This window comes from Platichthys flesus, chromosome 2 (genome assembly GCF_949316205.1).
Source record: "Platichthys flesus chromosome 2, fPlaFle2.1, whole genome shotgun sequence".
NCBI lineage: Eukaryota > Metazoa > Chordata > Actinopteri > Pleuronectiformes > Pleuronectidae > Platichthys > Platichthys flesus.
The window spans coordinates 10,337,221-10,359,365 of NC_084946.1; the positions used below are offsets into that span (position 1 = coordinate 10,337,221).

Consider the following 22,145-nt stretch of genomic DNA (forward strand, 5'->3'; position numbering starts at 1 on the left):
CTCCAGATGTCTGATGGAGGTGCAGGCTGGCTCGGGCAGATTGTTTAGTACCAGCTACGTGCGTTTATAAATGCTTCATCAGGTCCATGTTCCCACTGTGATGGTCCACACTGGTGTCATCAAACACAACAGAACCCACTGTAGTTCAACACGTGTGTGTGTGTGGTCTGTGTGGATGTAGATGTACAGACATTCACAGACCCAGTGGAAATTATGTCTGTGCTTGAATCAAACATGCAGCACGAGGAACTCATTTTTTTATTTTGCTATGCGGAGGACACACCCTCACAGCTCAGGGAAGAGTTGACTCACCGCTCATGTTGTTTATCCTTCTTCTCCACTTTCAGCTGCTTCATCTGTGAGAAGTACAACGCTGCCGCCTGGCGGCCAAAAGATGTCACCGTCCCAGTCCACACAAAGCCACGGGAGGTTCACATGAAAAGAAGAGCTGATGCAACTTTATTTGTAAACATAAAATCAATTCAATATTTCTCGCCTGCCTGCCCGCTTGCCCGCCTGCCCATCTGTCAGCCATCCGTATCTATTTTTTCTTTTTCTGGTTCCAGAGTGTGAAATGCGGGAGGCGATCAAGTTTCTCTTTGTCTTTTGTCATTAGACATTTCAATTGAGTATGAAGCCGTCACATTGGGCTGTGATGAACATTTCCACTTTCTGTCTTTCTGTTCAGAATAAACAAATAACCAGTACTGAAGAAAATTACCAACTTATCACTTAGCTGCAGCTCAGTGTGTCTCTTGTGTCGGCCTTGTATTAAATTGGTACTACAAATATATGTCTCTCTGCTTTAAGTTGATAATTTAATAATAATGATGATTAAAGAATGACAATAAAGTATAGTATATTATGGTATATGGATAGAGGGGCTGTATTCCTCCTGCAGCAGGTTTGTCTCTTCTCACGCTCGAACTGCTCTGTCAATGAAAGCAAAACGCCCCAAAAATATCTGAATAAATAGAATAGGTTCATGTATATGTATCAGGTAAAGGGATGGGAGGATAAGTATATGACGTGCGTCTCTGCTAAGTCTCCAATCTACTTCCTCCTGCAGTGGTCTAGTTAACCTCTCGTGCTCGGGGTCACCTGCTTGCTTACTGGCAGGCAGCCCACCCAGCAGCCCACCTGATCAGCACACTAATGCTCACTCTGCCTCATCTTACCTTGAGTAGCTTTTAGTTTTTGAGGTGTGGACCCTCTGGACCCTGTATTTCCGAGTGTACAATCACTTATTTTTTAAGTTAGTCCAGTCAGCACTTCACCATCTTATCAGCACATCATCTATTATATAAAGAAGTTTGCTTTTTATCTAAAATGACCTACATCGTGCTAATGTTGTGCACTTTGAGTCCAAAAACTCATCAACTAGTAAATGATATATGTTTTGAATAAACCATTGACCTGTGGATATCATCTGGATAGTGATGCTATACAATAGAATAGATGATTACAGTTGTGGTTAATTTTACACACACAATCAGTTAATTGTTAACATGAACAGTTTTTCTCCATTGCTTTGGCTCATTTCACGAAAAACCGAAATGACATTCTCAGAGCTCTAAGTGCAATTGGCAAAATAGCCTATATGGTTCAGCACAACTACATAGATCACCTTCCAGAGGTCATATCTCACCCAGAACAGTTAACTCAAGCTTCAATTTCTCACATAAATAATCAGTACCCCCATAATGAAAAGTTCCCTCTCGATTGCTGTGGCTCTTCTCTTGGAAAAAAGGACATTCTCCAAGCTTTAAATACATTTGTCAAAATAACATAGATGGTTCAGCAAAACTCCATAGCACACCTGCAAAAGGTCTTATCTCTCCCAAAACAGCCAACTCATCAGTCAAAACTAAATCCTTTTCTCATACAAATAGTCAGTGCCCCCAAAATGAAAAGTCCCTTTGGCATTGTTTAAACACTACAGGTCAAAATGTTAAGATGTTTTGTCAGGATGGCAGTGGACCATAGAAATATCCCTCATGTGCACATTTCAATCTTGGCTCAGTCCTTTGACACTGAATGGTTACAGTATATGTTTTCTTTCCAGAATACTATGTGTATCAAACAGGAAAAAAATGAATTCAAGGTTTCATATAAAATACTTCATTGAACTCATAATGCCATGGGAATTGTTACAGTAATTGCCATACATCGTGGTTACAGTAACGGAAAATGTGTACAGCACTATATACTGTCAAACAATAAGCACATCAAAACTAAAATTAGGTATAGCCTACACTAATAACACATACAGTAAGAAAGTAAAGCAAAGCTGGAGGTTCTCTAGTTTTCATCCTCACTCTACTGCTCATCCTCACGCTCATGTCTGTCTGGCCACAGATTTTCATCAACATCTGATGTTCTTCCTTGCTATGCAATGGGGGAAGAATCGGCGTGCATGCCGCAACCCTCCCTGACACTGCTCTGCTGTGACATCACCACAAGCAGCATCAATTGCCTGGAGAAGGGACCTCTGGTTTTGAGTCCGATGATCATAGACCCTTCACCTCCATGCAGAAAAAAACTGCACCTGAAAGTTGCACCTGGAAATTAAGCCGATGATCCAAGAGATCCATATTAGAGTATAAACCATCATGTTTTTCATGGTATTATGTGCCTGAAAGATTTTGACAGTGGAGTGAACTATTGTGCAGGTGATGATGTACACAAGGAAATGATGCCAACATGTTCTGCAGAGAACAACCACTTGACTGAGAAACAACAGTCAGTTAAGACCAGCAAGATATAGTCAATTGGTAATTGGGCTAACTGAAGGCAATTGTACCTAACCGTTTGCAAAGGTGTGCTAAATCATTTGAAATTTGTGAAAGCTGTAGGCAATTGCACTTGTCATGTGCTAGGATGTGCTAATACAATTGCAATTTTATTAAAGGAATGAGATATTCCAATCTGTTGTGAACAAGTACCTATGGTTTGGAGGTTTGCACTTGTTGTTTTGAGAATGTAATTTCTGTTTTCATGAAATGAGCCAAAGCAATGGAGAAAAACTGTAAACATCAGTGGTATATTTAGTATCAGAATAACAATACTGGTTGAAATGATGTGAAAAGATCATTGTGGTTCAGCAAAAAATAAAGTTTTCAGAACAAAAGCAAATTAAATTCATCACTGAGATTAATTTCCTGTGTGATGTCTGAGGCTTAGTCATCATCCCTTATCTCTGTCTTTGTGCGCTGGCGACCTCGATGTCAGTGATACACGGAGCAAGCGGCGACTCGCATGTTTGAATGAGAGCCGACAGTGTCCGCCACTGCGATGCCCTTCAGAGTCCACGTGACCTTCCCACCTCCTGATAAAAGTATGAACGTCCCCACATCCATTACCTGTCACCTCAGTCTATCACCTGCAAAGTGATGCCAATCTGACTGACACGACAGAGACATTTTTACAGCGCCCTCTGATAACGGCTGACATTTGTCCTGAGTTAACTGAGCTCTGGTGACACAAATTAATTCAATTCTTAACCTTTGCTGCTCCCCCCCCCCCCCCCCCAGTGATTCTCATGTTTTCGGTGAGGGAAACATTTGGGTTATTCTGCAGACACTGCACTGCTGTAGCCTGAGTAGCCTCTGATGACTTCTTAATGACTGACTCACAAATAAATAAGCTTTAGAATCAAATAACTAAGTATGAAGCATCTCTCTGGTTTAGGATTCAGCTGCCAGATATGTGGTTTCATTGAAAGGGACCACATCACATATATTTGAGCAGCAATGCATTATTTATTTTATATTTAAGATTTGATTTAAAAATGTAAAAAAAAAATGTAATCATGAAGCAGTCTGGTCTGAGAATATATTATAGAAATAAACCCTTATTCCCAGTTTCAGAAGGTTTCTCTCTCTCCCTCTCACTCTCTCACTCTCTCTCACTGTGTGTGTGTGTGTGTGTGTGTGTGTGTGTGTGTGTGTGTGTGTGTGTGTGTGTATTTAGCAGTGTTCTGTTTTCTGGTTTGTGCCTGTATCTATTATGGAAATGTTCATTATAAGTTCGAACTTAAGCTTATGATGTGCTTTGAAATGAAATATATATTGAAACTTACATTTCTTCTCAAATTTTCTCATTAAATTTCCTTTGGATACTTTACAGGGGAAAAAAACGTTTACATCTGTAATGTAAACGTCTGTAAACTGTAATATCGTTGGGAATTACTGCATGTTTTAAATATAACCTCATATGCCCTGTCATCAGATATTTTATCATTTATACATCATTTTACAGACATGGCCACCTAATATATAATGAAAATGTATATTTACTATCATTGAAGGCATAAGTGGGTTCGATCAAACTTGTTAAAATATTCGTTTAATTTAGCACCGATCTGGCTACGACAAATGAAAAAGAAAACTCAATGCATCTGTGACATATATAAAAAAACGAGTTTTTATTGAAAGATACTGTGATTAGTGACCAGTGATCTATGTGATTCATCCACAGTGACAGTGAGTGTGTGTGTGTGGGGGGGGGGGGGGTTGGCATGGTGATCGTGTCCTTGTCGTGTCACAGGCGGTGGATTTTCACTGCAGGGCGGGTGAGTGATACGGGAATGTATGAATCATGTTCACCACTATAGTACTATCCATCTCTTTTATCTCACAATGGGTTTAATGATTATTGCAGACTACAGTGTAAAGTTATGACAGCCCGATTTATATGATCATACGTTTCATATGATTTTAATACCAACACCTTCTAACATTAACTCTCCTCTTTATATTGAATTTAAAGATCATTTTATCATTTTAAAATATAATATCTTGAAAAATGTATAATATATAGTAATCAATCTAATACTGTCCAATGTTGGTGAACCATACATGTACTCTGATATCAAGAGGAAGTGCGGCTGAAGTCTTCCATCCATTAACCTCACCTTATTGATTTTGGTTGAATGTCTGTCGAGGTGGCTCCGTGTCACTCTGGCTTCATGTGCGTCATCCTCCAGCTAAAAGCAAGTACTTTCCTTCAGCCTCCGTCTCCGGAGCTGGAAAATAATTAGCTGAAAAAAAACATGGAAAGACCTCTGACCTCATTTGACGAAAACTCATGGTGTGTATTGGTTTTGTGCGTTTTGTGTGTGTGTCTGTCTGTGTGTGTCTGTCTGTTTGCGTGTGTGTGTTCTCAGTGGAATAAGGAAGGCCAGATGTGTGATCTCAGGCCACCACAGCGAGCTCCACCTCACAGCACAGAGATCAACCGATGATGTTGAGAATAAGCGAAACATAAAGTCAAAGATTCTGTGATTTGTAATGAAACTATATCCTGAGACTCATTTCCATCTGGCTGATATTCCTGCAGCTCCCCAGCTGTGTGTGTGCGTGTGTGTGTCTGTGTGTGTTCCTGAGTGTGTGCTTTGGTCAAAGCAAACAACGGTTGCTAGGTAAAGGTGGATTATATTGCAGATCTGGCGCAGACCTGTTTGCACACGGCCAGATGAACAAAGGTATTAGACATCATCAGTTCACACAAGTTTAACTCACAATGACTAACAAGCCCATTCTGCATTCGGGACAAACATTGTGCGTCTGAATTAAACTGTATGATGCTCATCATATTGTTGTGTTTATTTGCACCTATACACTTTGTCTCAGATGAACTGCAGCCGGACACCACATCCATTGTGTCCAAGAGGAAAAAAACAACCGCCTCTCTTACGACACCTTTATCTGTGGATTCAATCGGAGCACGCCGCCCACTGCTCCCATCATGAAACAACAGAGGTTGTCAAAATTAACAGACTGCAAACACTGATTGACAGAACACATTCCTTCTTTACATTTCAGTTGGAAAAAAAAACAATGTCGATTTCTAAATGAAGGACAACATTTCCTACCGTATTTATACATTTTGACTTTATACACCAGCAGTTGTTACACAGCAATGAGTTTTATATCAGTTTGATGCCAACATTCATGATGCGAAACCCTCCTGTGTTTCCCTCATTAAAAACTGCATGTTTTACATCATCCCTGACTTACAATTATCACGCCCATTTCCCACAAAGTTGAGAAAAACCTTTTAAATACGCCGACTCAGATAATAGTTAATAAAAGAGTTTGTGATATGTGGATATTTTATCTGCAGTTCCGTATATAGTTAGATTCCTAATGTCTTCTTCCTTTATGAATTATATTTAACATCTCCAAATAATAATAAATAATGAATCGTAACTGTAAAAATACATTACTTCACATTGCTTATTGGAATATTTACCTATAATGTATTTGACCTTCTGATCGCTGATTTAAATAATTTGAATATTTGTACAGCTACAGATGATGTAAATGTTTCTCAGTACTTCAACGATCAATACAGCAAATTATACAGACATGAACAAATATATGAAGATTTTGAAGAAGACTTATTGAGAATAACACATCAACAACGATAGAAAGTGGTGATGTGATTCAAAGTACAAAATAGTAAAGTTGGAGTCAGTTGTATGTTTTTTTATTTTGTGTTACTGTAAAGTATGTTACTAGAATCCTTATTTCTGTGTAAGCACTACTTCACACTTCCGCCATATTGAAAGTTCATTAAAGGACAAGTTCACTTTCTAAAAGTCCATATCAACACCTTGGTCATGTGCTCATGAACACTAAAAGTGTTTTTCTCAACTGTAATGCTTCCACCTGTTGTTTCCTCTAAAAATATATTCTCCTCAAGTAATTTACTGTAAATGATGGTGGACAAAATCCATTTCCCCTGTTCTGTGTAGAGATGAGAACAATAATATGAAGCTGACTATGACCAATCAAATTGATAGCTTCAAAGGGTGCAGTCTTTTTAGTACAAAATGTATTTTTGTGACCATCCTTTCACCGCAGCTCAGCACAGAATACGATGCAAACTCTATTTATCTAATTCCGACTCCTGGAGCCTCAAGAGCTTAAACAAACTGGAAACTTTTTTTTGTTCTGCCTTGTCTTGAAGTGACAGCACATTACAGTGATGTTTACATGGATGAGAAGACCAGGATAAATAGTTTGTACAATCAAAACCTGCATGGGCAACTCATTATCAGACAGACATTGAAAATATCCATTGAAATTGCTCACATACATCTCCAGCTCCACACTGCTGCCACACATGGAGCGTTTACTGTGAACAAGCACGTTTCTTCTTGGCACACTAATTTTGACCAAATATAAACAAACCAATAAAAGAAAAACCCTCCCTGAGACCCTGAAAGCCGCCCGTAAAAGCTCAAACAGCTGCGACCAGTCGAGGACACTGAAGAACTAAAAGCTTCAGGGTCTCAACCTGTGAACAGAATACACACTCCTCCTCCAGCTCTGGATGCACTTCCATATTAATAGGAACCATTCTGCTGCAGAACAGGCTGCATGATTTCTGACAAACAGAAGAATACAAAGGATGTACTTCTACTGATAAGAGGATGCGTTCTGAATCTTTGCATTGCTGTATGTTATTACAGATCGATATTGATCATTAGTAAGCATTTCTTGTCTTGGTCTAAATGTGTTTTTATAATAGTGTTTGCTTTCACTTTCATCTCTTCATCCCCTGATGAGAACGTGCAACCCAACGTGCGACGTGGAGGAGGAGGAGGAGCTGTCCGCGGTGCTGAAGCCCCCTCTCTCTCTCTCACTCTCTCTCTAGCTCTCTGTGACGTCAGTAGAGAGCAAACAGAGATGGATCTTACAGATCGATTCTTTTAAGGATAACAACCTTTGCAGAAAGAAAAGCTCTTGTCTCACACAGGATGATGTGCAGGAGAAAGAGGCTTCACGACATCTGCCTCACACTAAATATGTATTCTCACCAACACAATTAAAAATGTATTTTATTGCAAATTAAATACTGTTTGTTTCTTCCTCGTGTTGTCTCCTCCTTCTGCTCCTCTTCCTCCTGGGACAAACAGTGGGATATTTTTACTCGGATCTCCCTCCTCCTCCCTCCCCCAGGGGACTCAAACCAACACATTACCAAAGGTAGACGCCAATCTGACGTCAGAGCACCCGTTAGTTGACGTGTGATCCCCCTCCACCCACCCTCACCAGCACACAGACGCGCCCTCCCCATCAGCAGCATCTGCTCTCCTTGACGGTCCAAAACACACCGCGCAGTCCGCTCCATCTCAGCCCAGCCGCTCTCTCCTCAGGAGTCAGCACAGAAACAAGCGAGGACATCTTCTTCATTAGCAGCACACAGCCTTCCTCTTGCCCTTTCTTCCTGGCAGCAGATACATTTCCTCCTCTGGCTGAATTCCCTCTGAGATGGAAGTGAGATGTCGTCCCGCGTTGATGTGCTGTGTTGTTTCGCTCCTGTGCTCCGCGCTGCCCCGGTCGCTGGGCTCTCTCCTCACGGACAGACAGTACCTGAACGAGTGGGCAGTGGAGATCCCGGGCGGAATGTCTGCCGCCGAGGCCATCGCCAGGGAGCTGGACTACAAGCTGGTCCGACAGGTAACCAGGCACCAGTTTGACACAGATTAATGCACAAATAGGAAAACAGAAAAAAAAAAAAAAAAAAAAACTTTATAAGGATGTTTGGGCCAGTTGTTATTTTTTAGTCATTTATGCATCAAATAGTCTTTTCTTTCGTATCATAAAATCATCAAAAGCCAAATTAATCATTGGATGTTAATGAAGCCTGCTTCCTACAGTGTGAGCTGTGGACTGTGTTGGAACAGCAGCACCAAGGCCATTAGACTGGAGACTCATTTCCTTTATTGTAGCCCATGAGCACACAGCCGCAAGATTTTAAGTGTGTGACTCATTTCTGATAAACAATAACCACAGACTGGTTTCATAGTAAATGTCAGTCGAATGCTGTCTTCCCCTTCGCAAATATACATCAGGTCCAGTCTGAAGCATTAATCTGGACCATTCCTTCTAACCTGTGTCTGTGAGCATGAGCTCAGTGATTAATGAGCTTTAAGATGTCATATTTCTTCTTCTTTATATTACATAACATTCATTTGGAAGACTTTCATGTCCGTAGAAGTTTACAATACATGAGTCTCCATAGATACAAAAAACATGTCATCAACTGTGGAATGGATAAATATTTAGAACTTTTACTGTTACACATCAATCATTTACACTAATGTGTATATTACATGCTTTGGTTGCCATACAGATCCACATAGTGCATCCTTAGTAGTGGCGCCCTCCCCTGTGTGCTCTGTACATTGTGTTTTGTTTGCTTTCAGCTGAAATCAATGGGGAAAAAAACATACATAAAGTCTGTATGTTCATCTGACTTTACATTTTCTATTTGATAGGAAATAGCACTCAGACAAAATAAAGGGCAGAAGTCGACACCAGAATGATTTTTTTAATCATTTACAGTCTCAATGAGAAAACACACGACCTGCACTGTGGCCTTGGCGAGCAGATTGATGGTATCATGTCATTTCCTATCAAATATTCAGCCGTTCTCATTTCATGTCTTCCTCTCTGCAGATTGGGGCCCTGAAGGACCATTTCTTGTTCAAACACCGCAATCATCCTAGCAGAATGAAACGAAGCGCCAACCACATCACCAGGCGGCTGTCGGAGGATGATCGGGTGAGTGGTCTCTCTTTTCAGATATCATCTTGTCCTGGTCTGTGCGAGATCCGCCCAGACTGAATGTCTCCCCCTGTCTGTGTGTGTGTGTGTGTGTGTGTGTGTGTGTGTGTGTGTGTAGGTGCTGTGGGCAGAGCAGCAGTATGAGAAAACTCGCAGCAAGCGAGCGTCCCTCGGGGGGTGCAGGGACTGCCCCGTGGATAAGCTGTTTGATGATCCCATGTGGAACCAGCAGTGGTACCTGGTGAGTCTCCAGTTTCGATTGAACATCACACAAAAACACGCAGCAGGGAATTAAGCTCGTCATGCTGATAAACCACAAATTCAACAAGTGATTCAACAATTAATCTAGCTGATGGTGACAATATCTGAACATTGTGTACTTCCCAACGCTCTATAAACCACAGATTTAAGCGGATGTCCACCCTGCTGGTCACATGTTGTGCACTGGTTTGGCCTTCTGTTACCTTGCAGCTGGTCCGATCTCCCCTGAGATGTACTGAATCCCTGTGAATGCTGTGTCTACTCCACACCGCTCACTGCTCTCATGTATGTGTGCATTATGTATGCGCACGGTCATGCCAGCAAGGACATGCATGCATGTGAGCATCCAGTGAATGTAACGTGCAAGAATGCAACAATTTAAAAAAACAACAAACAGAGAAAAACCATGAAAACAGCAAAAAAACAGCACGTTATCAAGCAGTTCCAACCAAGAGAGCTATTTGCTTAATTGGGAACAAAGTCCATGTGGAGCTGAGAGGGGGGGAGAGACTATAATCCAGCAGGATGGAGCAGAGTAGAGCAGAGTAGAGCACTGTGCATTAAGTCCCAACTTACCCTGAATGGGATGTTTTAGCCCTTTGAGGCCAAGTAAGTAGCAGTGAACAGTAGATTGTCAGCTGTGTATCCCCTTCAGCATCCATTACTCACACGTTTACTTTATCCTGACCGCAGGACGACCCCGACATCACCACGCTGAATGACATCGCTGCTGAGTTTAGTCCATAAGATTAGAAGGGACTCGGTCCCATTGACCACAGCACATATATGCTGGTGTAATGGTGGCTGCATGTGATTGGGGGTAATGTAGTGAGTGTTTTGGAGGCTGCTTTTATATATATATAACCACATCAAACTATAATACACCTTGTCCTCTGTTACACAGCTAGGGCTGCAGCTAACAAGTATTTTCCTATATTATTGATCAGTCATTTGGGAAAATGACTGAACAGTAAAATAAATAAATAAATTACCAAAAATTTCAAATTTAATTTGCTGATACGTGTTCTGTTGAGTTTCATCAATAAAATAACTGCTTTCGAACAAAACTATAATAAAATCGAATTCTCACCAAGTGCAGTGTAATATGTTGCTCTCTTTTGCAATGATGCATTTCTTTTAACATACAACAGTTCATTAAATAAATAAGTAATCAAGCTGAAGATAATACAAATGTATGTATCTCCTAATTAACCAGGAAGGTCCCATTGAGATACGTTATCTCCTCTGCCAGGGAGTCGTGGTCAAGATGAGCAGCAATCAAATAAAAAGATATATAAATACAAGCAGGGACAGTCAATTAATACTTAATACTGAACCATAGCAAACACAATAAAATACAGAAATATGTGAACCATGGAAAAAGGAAGAAAGACCTGATCTTATATATTCGTCCTGATGAGTTAATAAATGTGGCAAAGTCACTGAATCATCTTCAGCTCGGTCGCACTCATTAGTTTGTCCCAGCTTTCCCCGGAAAATGAGGAAGTATATATATATATGTGTTGCTCCGGTGTTTGCATCTGCATCTCAGAGAGAGAGAGAGAGGAGGAGATCTATGTGATACGTTCCCTGAGCCGTCCCTGCACCTGCTCTAACCAAACATGAGTCACAAGCTTTCGTGGAATAAGAAAATAAATTGAGATGAATCATTTTTGCCGATCACAGATGATGCCTCTAATGGAATTGGCCTTAAAGTGCCATTTAGTCTATTTCCACATGAGCCCATGTCTGTGATGGTGCACGGCCCCCGATTACAGTGCCTCTGATGTGTCGTGATTCATTCGCCTCGTCCATTCAGCAAGGACACACACAGCTCTGCAGGAATAAAACTCTGTTAGGGAGAGGACTGTCTGCCTATCTACCTCTAGTATTTTCAAATGAATAAAAGGTGTGATAACGGAGGAGAGGGGGAGACTTCGGAGGACAGAGACACAGGCAGACGTGGGGTGGAGCTGTGTGACTGGGGGAGAGGCTGGGCCTGTGAAGCTGATGAATGTCTTTCCAGAGTGGGTGACTGCCTGATAATTTAATCATGGAGTGACTCATACTTGTAGCTTGAAATTCCTCCTGCTTCCATGGCTCTGTGTGTTGTGCGTGTGTGTGTGTGTGAGAGAAAGAGAGAGAGAGAGAGAGAGAGAGAGAGAGAGAGAGAGAGAGAGAGTATCCAGTGCAAGTGTCAGTTTGTGTTACTTGTGCATCGAGGGATTTCTTTGTGTTGTCTCTTGCATGTGCTCGTGTCGTGTCGAGTCCACTCACTGGTTTTATAAACTGCTGTGCGTTTTGCTGTTTGCCATTAAAGTCCATGTGGCCGCTGCCAGCATCAACAAGTGAGTCATTTGGATTAACACCAAAACAACCAAACTGTAGATGCGAGGTGGTCGGGAGTAAAAGGCCTTGTGAGCAAATTGTAGCAAAACAGTATGTATGTCTTGAGATTGGAGTCCTGCTTGCCTTCGTTGCAAAGAGAGAAATAAGATCCTAGCGAGAGGATGGGGGGGGGGGGGGGGAGAGAGAGAGACAGGGGATTCAAAGTGAGGAAGAGAGGGAAAAAAAGCAGATACATCACAGAGATGAGTCACATCTTGGGGTGGTGTTCTGCAGTGTCTGTGCATAATGCGCACAGAGCGAAAGAGCAAATCCAGTTCTTTTTTTAGTCTTAGCTGTCTCCAGCTGTGAATCATAATCTTCCGCCAAGAATGCCTCGATCCCCCTTCACCTTAAAAAATAATCGAGGCAACATGTGGGGCTATGCAGCCTCCTAATGCCTGTGCTATTGTTTTATCACTCCATTTGGTCGATGTGTTGTATCGTTATTCTTTGTTTGCCCTGGTTTTTCTATTGTTTCATTTCTTTTTTCTGTTATGTATTAAAGGGACAGGGGGCATTGGATGAGTGTGGAGGCAAAGTAAAGATGAAGGGGTTTGTACATTTGGAGGAAAGGGACATATTGGAAAAAAAACATAAAAAACCTGACTGTGTATATATTAAACTTAGCCAAATAAACATAAAGTTGTAAAGTTGAAACATTAGCAGCAGCTCCCACCCTGTGTAATATTTTGTAGGCCTCAGAAATGGATTTGGGAACCATAGGGGCACAGGGAGTGAAAGTGGGACGAGCCAGAAGAACTGTGGGTTGACTCATAGCATCTTGAGGCTAAAATTAATCAGTCGAGCTGCTTTAGTGGACAAACACAAAAACCTGTATGATTATGACGCACTGGGAGCAGTGTGCCTGCAAGTGGCCATCTACAGCAGGAGTGGACCAAAGCCCTGACAAAGCCAACGATGGGGTGATGAATTTCAGTAAAGGTCAGTGGAGGAACAGGCTGAAAGGCTCCACTTCACCTGACCTTTTTAACACTTGAGAGCCTGCTCAGATAAACCGCTCGTTTCAGTTCAGTCTGAATAACGTGTGTGTGTGTAATCTCACAATCCAAAGCAGGAACACACCAGGCCTATCTGTCTCATCTGATGGGATCTTTGACACCATAACAAATCCTCCCTCTCTCTATGTCTGTCTTCCAGCAAGACACACGGACGTCCTCCTCGCTGCCGAAGCTGGACCTGCACGTGATCCCCGTGTGGCAGAAAGGCATCACAGGGAAAGGAGTGGTCATCACCGTTCTGGATGACGGGCTGGAGTGGAACCACACAGACATCTACTCCAACTACGTAAGACCCCTGTTTCCATGGAGACAGCCTCCGTAGTCTGGGCCTGCTGTCGTCATAGCAACACTGTTGGCGACACCTCACAAGCCGCTACACGAAGAGAGTCTACAGGTCTCCTAAATGATAGTGTCTGCCTCCGAGGAGCTGCCAGGGGGTTTTAATCTCGGGGTTTTAAAAACAGGCATTTCATTCCTCCTCACTGTACAGTGATGTGGAAATAACCCTGATTCCTCCGATAATATTTTGACAGCCTGTATGTTTATGAGGACAATTACGAGCCAGTGAGAGCAATCATGGCTGAAGTGCAGCCTAGTGAGGTTTCACCGCGGCGGAGTTTCTCCTGCTGACGGGAACCCTAAAAAGCCTCCAGCTGCGGTCGGCGCCTCACAAGTGAACGAAAGAGGAGGAACGAGGGAGGGAGAGAGAGAAGTGATGTACGACAACAGAGCGGATGGAAACAACTCCCAGCGTAATTACGTTAACACGGATTAATCAAAGCAGCTCAATCAAGCGAGGCGCTCATCCTCAACAATCAAGTCACATGAGCGTGCTGCATTTGCATTGCCTCAGTAATGCTAAAGGCCTCTGATTCAGATCGGAGAGTAAACCTGTTGCTGAGATGAAGCTTCTAAACGACATTATAATTCCCCATTTAATAGGAACACCTTGCGTGCAGAGGAATAACAGAGAAGCAGACGTGTCGTGCCACACACAATGAGGAGCATTTAAACTCTGCACTTTGTCAACACATGACACAACCCCCATGCAGAACCAGCATTTGAAAGCGATCAGGAGCTTTCAGCAGATCCCTGCAATCGAGCACTCCCTCATCCTCAGAGTTATTCAGCATGGGTTATTTCAATAATTGGTCACATCGCTCTCTCCTCCTGTCAACAATCGCATCCGTCTCCATGACAGCAGATAGGCCGTGACGAGCCTTCGTCACTGATGTGCACTGACGTCATCGCGTCGTGACGTCTGATCATTTCCTCTCTGTTGTTCAGGACGCAGCAGCCAGCTACGACTTCAACGACAATGACCCCGACCCTTTCCCCAGATACGACTCCACCAATGAAAACAAGTAAGGCAACAACAGCTGGACAAGGATGTCTCTCCTTTTATTATGAAACTGGAAGAAATCTGCCCCTGGTTTGGCAGAACCTCATCATGAACATCTGGTTTATTTACCCTCCATTAGATTGGGAATGTGCTTAAAACCATTTGGTTGCTTGTAATTATTACAGGCTGCATCATCCAATATTGATAAAAAAGTATAAAGTAGGCAAGAATAACCACACATGCTCGCACACACACAAACACACACACACACACACTCCATCAAGAACCCTCTTATCATTTGTTATCAGAGTACTCCGCAGCCTGAAGCCTTGTCTCACAGATAATAAATCAATTTTCAGATGATGAAATTGACCCTGTTCCCAAAGTGTCAATATTCAAAGAGGAGTTCCACAACCAAAACATGTGGTGGCTTCCTGTGATTTAAAAAATGGTTTTGCAACTCTTGCCGAAAAACATTTGATAAACAAATGCATTATTTAAAGGTTTTGCACAGACATACCACCGTGGCTGTTTTCCTTATACGTGTTTATTAAATATGATATTTCTCCTCAGGCATGGCACCAGGTGTGCTGGGGAAATCGCTATGCAGGCTGACAATAATAAATGTGGAGTTGGAGTGGCCTATAACTCAAAGGTTGGAGGTAAATCCTTGTATTTCTTCTGTGTGTGTGTCATGCTGCACAACCTATCTGACTGTCATTGTAAGGTATAGGTATGTAATGGTGGAATCCAATGGCAGTAAGTGTGTTAGAAACAACAAAACATGTGTAGTACGTGCTAATGCAACCACTGTTGGTAGAAGCTGAACACAAGAACAGGATGCATAGAGTATGAATTGAAACCATCTCTCGTCCTAGATATCAATGCTGAAACAGTAAAAGAAGGTTTCCTGGTGGAGACCTGATTTTTTGTACAGCAGATGGTTGTAGAATGTAAATCTCTAATATTAGGGCTGCAACATCTGGGTGGACAGCTGGTTCTTATAGTTTCCCAGGAGGACTTGAGTCTTAAAATAGGAACATAGGAACATTGCTGTCCTGAAAACAAAGCAGTGTGTTCCTAATACGTGGAAGACTTACATCTTTTATATTTAACAAGGGGGTACATTGCAATATTTCCCTTTTATTTCCCGAAGAGGATTTCCATTGGGTTCCTGTGCTCAGTAAAACCAGAGCAACGGAGCACCGTGCTAACATTATCCATTCCTCTCTCTCTATCTCTCTCTGCTCAGGGATTCGTATGCTGGATGGGATTGTGACCGATGCCATCGAGGCCAGCTCTATTGGTTTCAACCCGGACCATGTGGACATCTACAGTGCCAGCTGGGGACCCAACGATGATGGCAAGACAGTGGAGGGGCCCGGCCGCCTCGCCCAGAAGGCTTTCGAGTACGGGATCCAGAAGGTAAATGACAAGACTGGGATTTTATTAAACAGTCTGTGTCTGTGTGATCTGACGGGAGCTGTTGCAGCCGCACTGATGTAAATCAAAAACAGAATCAATAAGCTCAATGTCGACTGCTGCTGGGAATAAAGCTTCTAATGGCAAAATGCCATCAGTCATACTTGTAATATTTGGACAGGACAGAAAATAGGTTCATTTCCTGCATGTTTCTACATAAAAATGTAAGATATAAGAAAGGAGCATTTATTTTCTCCAACACGCCTCCTGCAGGGCCGTGGGGGGAAAGGCTCTATCTTTGTTTGGGCGTCAGGGAATGGCGGGCGTCAGGGCGATAACTGCGACTGTGACGGCTACACGGACAGCCTCTACACCATCTCGATCAGCAGTGCCTCCCAGCAGGGCTTGTCCCCCTGGTACGCTGAGAAGTGCTCCTCCACTCTGGCCACAGCGTACAGCAGTGGAGACTACACCGACCAGAGGATTGTGAGTAACTTCACTTGCTCTCTTCTGTTTTTAGCTGTGTTGTGTCACAGTAGGTTAGTTTGCATCTTGTGACCGCCATAATAGCTTTGTTTCGGTTATTTAAGGTCAGTGAATGTATTAATTCCATCCCCGTGCTACTCTTTGCCTGCCTGCTCTCAGACGAGTGCTGATCTGCACAATGAGTGCACTCAGACTCACACGGGAACGTCGGCTTCTGCCCCGCTGGCTGCTGGGATATTCGCCCTGGCACTGGAACAAAAGTATGTAACACCGCAAACCAAACCACCGTTAATGGCACAACAATTAGTCATGATTTGACACTTGAATATCAGTATATACTCACTGATCTATCATCCCATCATCAGCCCGGATCTGACCTGGAGAGACCTGCAGCACATCGTAGTCTGGACCTCCGAGTTCGATCCCCTGGCCAATAATCCCGGCTGGAAAAGGAACGGAGCAGGATTGATGGTGAACAGCCGCTTTGGATTTGGCCTCCTAAACGCTAAAGCCCTCGTGGATCTCGCTGACCCGGCCACATGGAAGCACGTGCCCGAGAAGACACAGTGTATCGTAAGGGATGACTCTTTCCAGCCAAGGTACATTTACCTGTTATCTTTTTACAGAAGAAATTGTGTTTAGGTCTAAAAGTAATTTATGCATTGAGATCTATGGGTTTTAATCCAGATTCAGATACGCTCTTCTGAGTTTAAACATTTACTTTATTCATGGGATTGTCAGCATTTGGACAAACTAACAAATCTAATTCCAGAGAGAGACAGAGAGAGTTAGAATTGTGCTCACTACCAGGCAGAGATTTTTGGTCCAATGAAGCAAACATGACGATCCGCGATCAATTTGATTTGAGGTCAGATGAATATCAACAGTTTTTGATAATTACAATTTGCCAAACAATAGGATTAATTTCAATTAATTCAAATCTGCCGAGCATGGACAGAAACTCTCATGCAGGGGAGGGAGTACCCCCAGCTGTTGCCTAAGCAGATGTTTTGTTTGTGTTTAGATTAACAAATATGCTACACTTCTGTGTACATGTACATGAAAAACTTTTTGACTTCATATTGTATGAAGTCCAACTGAGCTCTGAGTTTGTTTAAGTGTCCATTTAGCAATTTGCTTTGGATTATAAGACTCAGTGAAACTGACACCCAGTTTCCGCATTACCTTTCTCCATCCCTGTTTAATCCAAAGGATTTGGCTTGACATTTCCGCTTTGCTTAGTGGTCTACAACCCCCCCCCCCCCTTCAGCTTTATGCCAGCTTGATAACGGAAATCCTTTCATTCATGTCTAGCAGAGATGAGGATTATCTGTTTTTGCAAATGAATGACCAAAAGCATCCAAATCTGTCTACGTATTTTATGAATGCGTGTGATCCATTTTGCCTGTAGTTTTTCAGACCTACTTACATTATCATGAAGATGTCAGAGGACTACATGGCACAAATGATGGACTTGTGTTGTCATGGAGAGCTGTTTGTGTGTCTCATCCCCGGCTATTTTAATGTGTCCCACAGGGAGCTGAAGGCAGCAGGGGAGATCACCATAGAGATTCCAACCAAAGCCTGTGCAGGGCAGGTGAACGCAGTCCGCTCTTTGGAGCATGTGCAGGTGGAGGCCAGCATCGAGTACACCAGGAGAGGAGACCTGCACATCACACTCACTTCCCCATCCGGTTAGAGCAGAGAACAAACACACACACAAACACAGGCACACAAAAAAGTGCAATAACAAAGCCTCCATTTGACGTAAGCCTTTGGATTTACTGTATCTCTTTTGACGTTCAGGCACCAGTACAGTGCTGTTGGCTGAGAGAGAGAGGGACACGTCCTCTAACGGGTTCCGAAACTGGGACTTCATGTCTGTCCATACGTGGGGAGAAGACCCTGCTGGGACATGGACGCTAAAGATCACAGACACCGTGAGTTGGAGTTGGACACAGTTAGGCTTAGGGTTAGAAAATACTAAAAGCAAAAATATTGTCTTGAAAAATCTTCTTCAAAATTTGGGTATTACTGAGCGCACTCAGTGTTCAACATTATTTACCCTTTTCCTCACAGTCGGGCCGCATGCAGAACCAAGGTCGGATTTTGAATTGGAAGTTGATTCTTCATGGAACGTCAGAAAAGCCGGATCACATGAAGAAAGCTCGAGTGTACGTGCCCTACAACGCCGTGCAGAATGACAGACGGGGTGTGGAACATATGGATGACATGTTGGAGGTGAGTGTAAACGACAGGTGGATGTCGACAAGGAAACACTGGCTGTTGTGAATGTGTGTTCATATTAGGCCCATGACAATAACAGCTCATTGTAGTGACACTCAACCTACTCTTGATAACAAAGTAGAGCTGAACTTCTTAAGATTCCGTAAATGTTCTTATACAACTCCTAAAAACAAATCATGAAATAAACCTTAAGTTAAATACTAAAATAAAAAATGATCATGGCGTAATGACTGTAAACCAGCTGCCTGCCTCTGTTTACAGGTAACAAAATGTGCAGATCATAAGATTTCCTTTGAAATGAACAGAGCCAGGCTAGTTGTTTCCCTCTGTTTTACACTCTTTCTGCTGGGCTAAGCTATAACTGGCTTGATGACTTCAGCTACTGTGCATATTGAATGAGGGATGAGAGCGTTATCAATCGTCTGATCTAACTTTAAATTCAAATTCAAACTCGTTGTGTGTCTCGAATACCAATGGCATGTCTCTTCTTGGTCTGCTGATTCAGGAGCCCACACAGGCCAACCCACCTCCTGAGACTGAAGCTGCTCATGCTGCTCCCTCTTCCAAGCCACAGAAGATGCCCAAGAGGCCCTCAAACCCAGCCTACTCCCCCTCTCAGGCCCTGCTGCGTCTCCTGCAGACTGCATTCAACAGGCAGAGCCCAGTCCTGCAGCAGCCCACGGCCATATCCAGGGCCTCCATCTGGCGGATGCAGCAGCAGCAGCAGCAGCAGCAGCAGCAGGACAGGAACCTCTCACCTCCAGCTACAAGACTCCCCCCTCAGAAGCTGTACCAGGCTCTGGACCTGATCAACAAGTACAGCGGCCCCGAGGACAGCATCTACAGCGACTACAGCGACGGCTTCTACAGCACCAAGCCGTACAGGCACAGAGACGACCGACTGCTGCAGGCCCTGTTCGACATGATCGACGACAACAGCAAGTGAAGGCCTGCAGGAGAGGAGAGGAGAGGAGAGGAGAGGAGAGGAGAGGAGAGGAGAGGAGAGGAGAGGAGAGGAGAGAAGTGGGAGCTGTGCTGTGTGTAGGTCGGGGAGCAGAGGAACAAGGCGAAGAGAGAAAGCGAAGGGAAGGGATGAGGCATTGGAGGAGTGAAGGAGAATAAATACAGGAAAGAAAACTCTTCCAGTCTTTCCCCCCAAAATGCTGCACATCTGATCTCTTTAAGTTCATCTGCCAGTCTCCATTCATTAATTATTCCTTTTATTCAGTTATGGAAAATTGACCACATATGTGCTACAAACTGTATGTCCATGTAATGAAAGCGAGAACGTTTAAACGTATAAGAAAAGAAGGGAGCAGCCTTGTGTCTCCTCTCTTCACTGCCTGCTCTAGCATGCCACATTTAGTATATAAGTTTTGGATGAGTATCTACATATTATCTACAGCGTATATTATACAAAGAAAATGATTGTAATATGGTTTTGAAAACACTTGGCATCTCAAATCTACACGTTCAAAAATCCTGTTTCTATTTATACGTTTACATTTTTTTCATGTCTTTCCTGTTTGATTGTTTTTTTCACTTACTCACTTTATTTACTTTAGAAACAGAATTGGTTCTCATAAAAAAATATGAATTGGAGTAACAATTAAAAGAAAAACCTTAATTGACCAGCAGTTTGAAAACATGTTGACTAACGATTTATTCTCAGGGTCTCTGCAAAGCTCAAGAAAGTTAAATAATTGTATTGTGGATTGTAAGTATTAAGAGAAGTATATTTATTATAATCTATTATTAAAGTATGCACATGAAACTATACAGTTGTAGCGTGAACAATTGAAAATTAAAAAGCTTTGATTCTGCTGATAACAAATGCTAAACGGAGCACGGGAAAGTCTTTAAGTTGAAGTAAAGATACATTCAAAGTGGAAAAAATAACAGATTTATCTTCTTGTGCAGTTTCTTTGATTTTGTACAAGTACAATGCTGCATTAAATGAAATATTTTTCTAAGGTTCCTCATAGTTAATGGAAATAATATTAATATATACAGTATCAAACCCTTATTTTCTGGCACAGTTAACTCACTAACTGGTACGTCTCATAACTACTGATAAACACTGCCAACATCTCTGCTGTCTAAAAGCTTTGTGCATTCAGTGACTGTGCAAACACGTTGTTTGTTCATCACCAGTAATAAGCCAACTCGAGTCAGTTCCTTGACTCGGACACATATTGTTATTCATTTGGTATTAAAGGACCTATCAGAGCTAACCAGAGACTCTGTAGCATGGGGGCTTTGCACCGCAAGCTCCAAGCAGATTTGTCTTCAATGCCTTAATATTTGCTCAATGATAAATGTGCTCACTCATCTCCACGCGGTGTAGATCCACTTGCCGATGCTAGTCTTAGGAATTTATGACATGAGTAGTTAGTAAGCCTCTGTGCAGAGTCTCTATCCTCCAGCATTGGAACTGCCTGGCCCGCTTCGCTGCCAACAAGGTGACAGGAGAAAGAAGTAGTGTGGGACAACGCTTTACATGCACCCTGTAATTGATCTGTTCTTTAGTGTAATCTGTGCTGTTTTCTTTATTTTGATTTTTTGGTCTTGACTGATGCCTCAGTCAAAAGTTGATTACACAAACAAATATTTATGTTGCAAATTCTGTATGGATGTACAAAAAAAAAAAAATGAAGAGATTTATCATAATAAACTGCAAAGTGACGTCTTGAGTCTGTTTGAGTCTCTGGCACCGAGCAGTCATCAACTGTTGCTAACATTCTGTTGAAGAGTAATGAGCGTAAAGGGCGAAACAAGGGTAATTCAATTCATATGAATTCATTAGATTTAGCAATATGAAGATGGATAATATGTTTCTGTGTATCATAAAATGAAAATGCCTGATAAGATAATTTAGAGGTCATAGATGAATTAATGAGTGGAATTTCAGCTTCTGTCTGTTCCTAGCACATGCTGTACATAAAGATGGACAATCCTCCCACTATCCAGAAATTAAGCCAAAAATGAGATGGATATGAACGCTCCCATCTTGCCACTTTGGAGCCAGCCAACCATCCGAGAACAACTGAGATGCTTTTAGCTTCACTCCATCACTTTATACACTGTCTCTCTAACGGTTGGATGTGTGAATTATAACTAATGGATGCAAATGGCACTGACAGTCCATGGCATAAAACACGCGGGAGCAGTCAATGACAATGTTTGGTCCAACATTTTAGTCCAGCCTAAAATAGCTGAACAATTACTTGAGCATTTGACATTTGTGATTTTGAGTGAAAAGGGGTGGATTGTAACTGTGGTCATTCTGGAGATCCTTTAACTTTTCGCCATCATCAATAATTTAGTTCATGACCAGATACCTGCAAAGCTAATGCAATCGATCCAACATAATCTGTTTTTAGTGGTTATTAATAAATG

At 42.4% G+C, this 22,145-nt stretch overlaps 1 protein-coding gene across 1 annotated transcript; it reads left to right on the forward strand.

Annotated features, from left to right (window-relative positions):
- The first annotated feature begins 8,079 nt into the window (after positions 1–8,079).
- On the forward strand, positions 8,080–21,421 carry pcsk1 (proprotein convertase subtilisin/kexin type 1). The gene is made up of 14 exons (XM_062397826.1): positions 8,080–8,471; positions 9,474–9,578; positions 9,700–9,822; positions 13,389–13,535; positions 14,537–14,613; positions 15,165–15,253; positions 15,844–16,016; positions 16,287–16,499; positions 16,659–16,759; positions 16,865–17,098; positions 18,036–18,193; positions 18,306–18,439; positions 18,579–18,740; positions 19,252–21,421. Exons 1-14 carry the CDS (start codon positions 8,283–8,285, stop codon positions 19,690–19,692), a joined length of 2,346 nt encoding a protein of 781 aa, XP_062253810.1. The 5' UTR covers positions 8,080–8,282; the 3' UTR covers positions 19,693–21,421.
- The last annotated feature ends 724 nt before the right edge of the window (positions 21,422–22,145 follow it).

What these genes read in the sequence shown, in the direction of transcription:
- pcsk1 (XM_062397826.1), top strand. Translation starts at nt 8,283, where the DNA reads ATGGAAGTGAGATGTCGTCCCGCGTTGATGTGCTGTGTTGTTTCGCTC. An exon ending in GGCTGTCGGAGGATGATCGG is followed by an intron (nt 9,579 to 9,699) that starts GTGAGTGGTCTC and finishes GTGTGTGTGTAG; the next exon opens with GTGCTGTGGGCAGAGCAGCA. An exon ending in GGAACCAGCAGTGGTACCTG is followed by an intron (nt 9,823 to 13,388) that starts GTGAGTCTCCAG and finishes TCTGTCTTCCAG; the next exon opens with CAAGACACACGGACGTCCTC.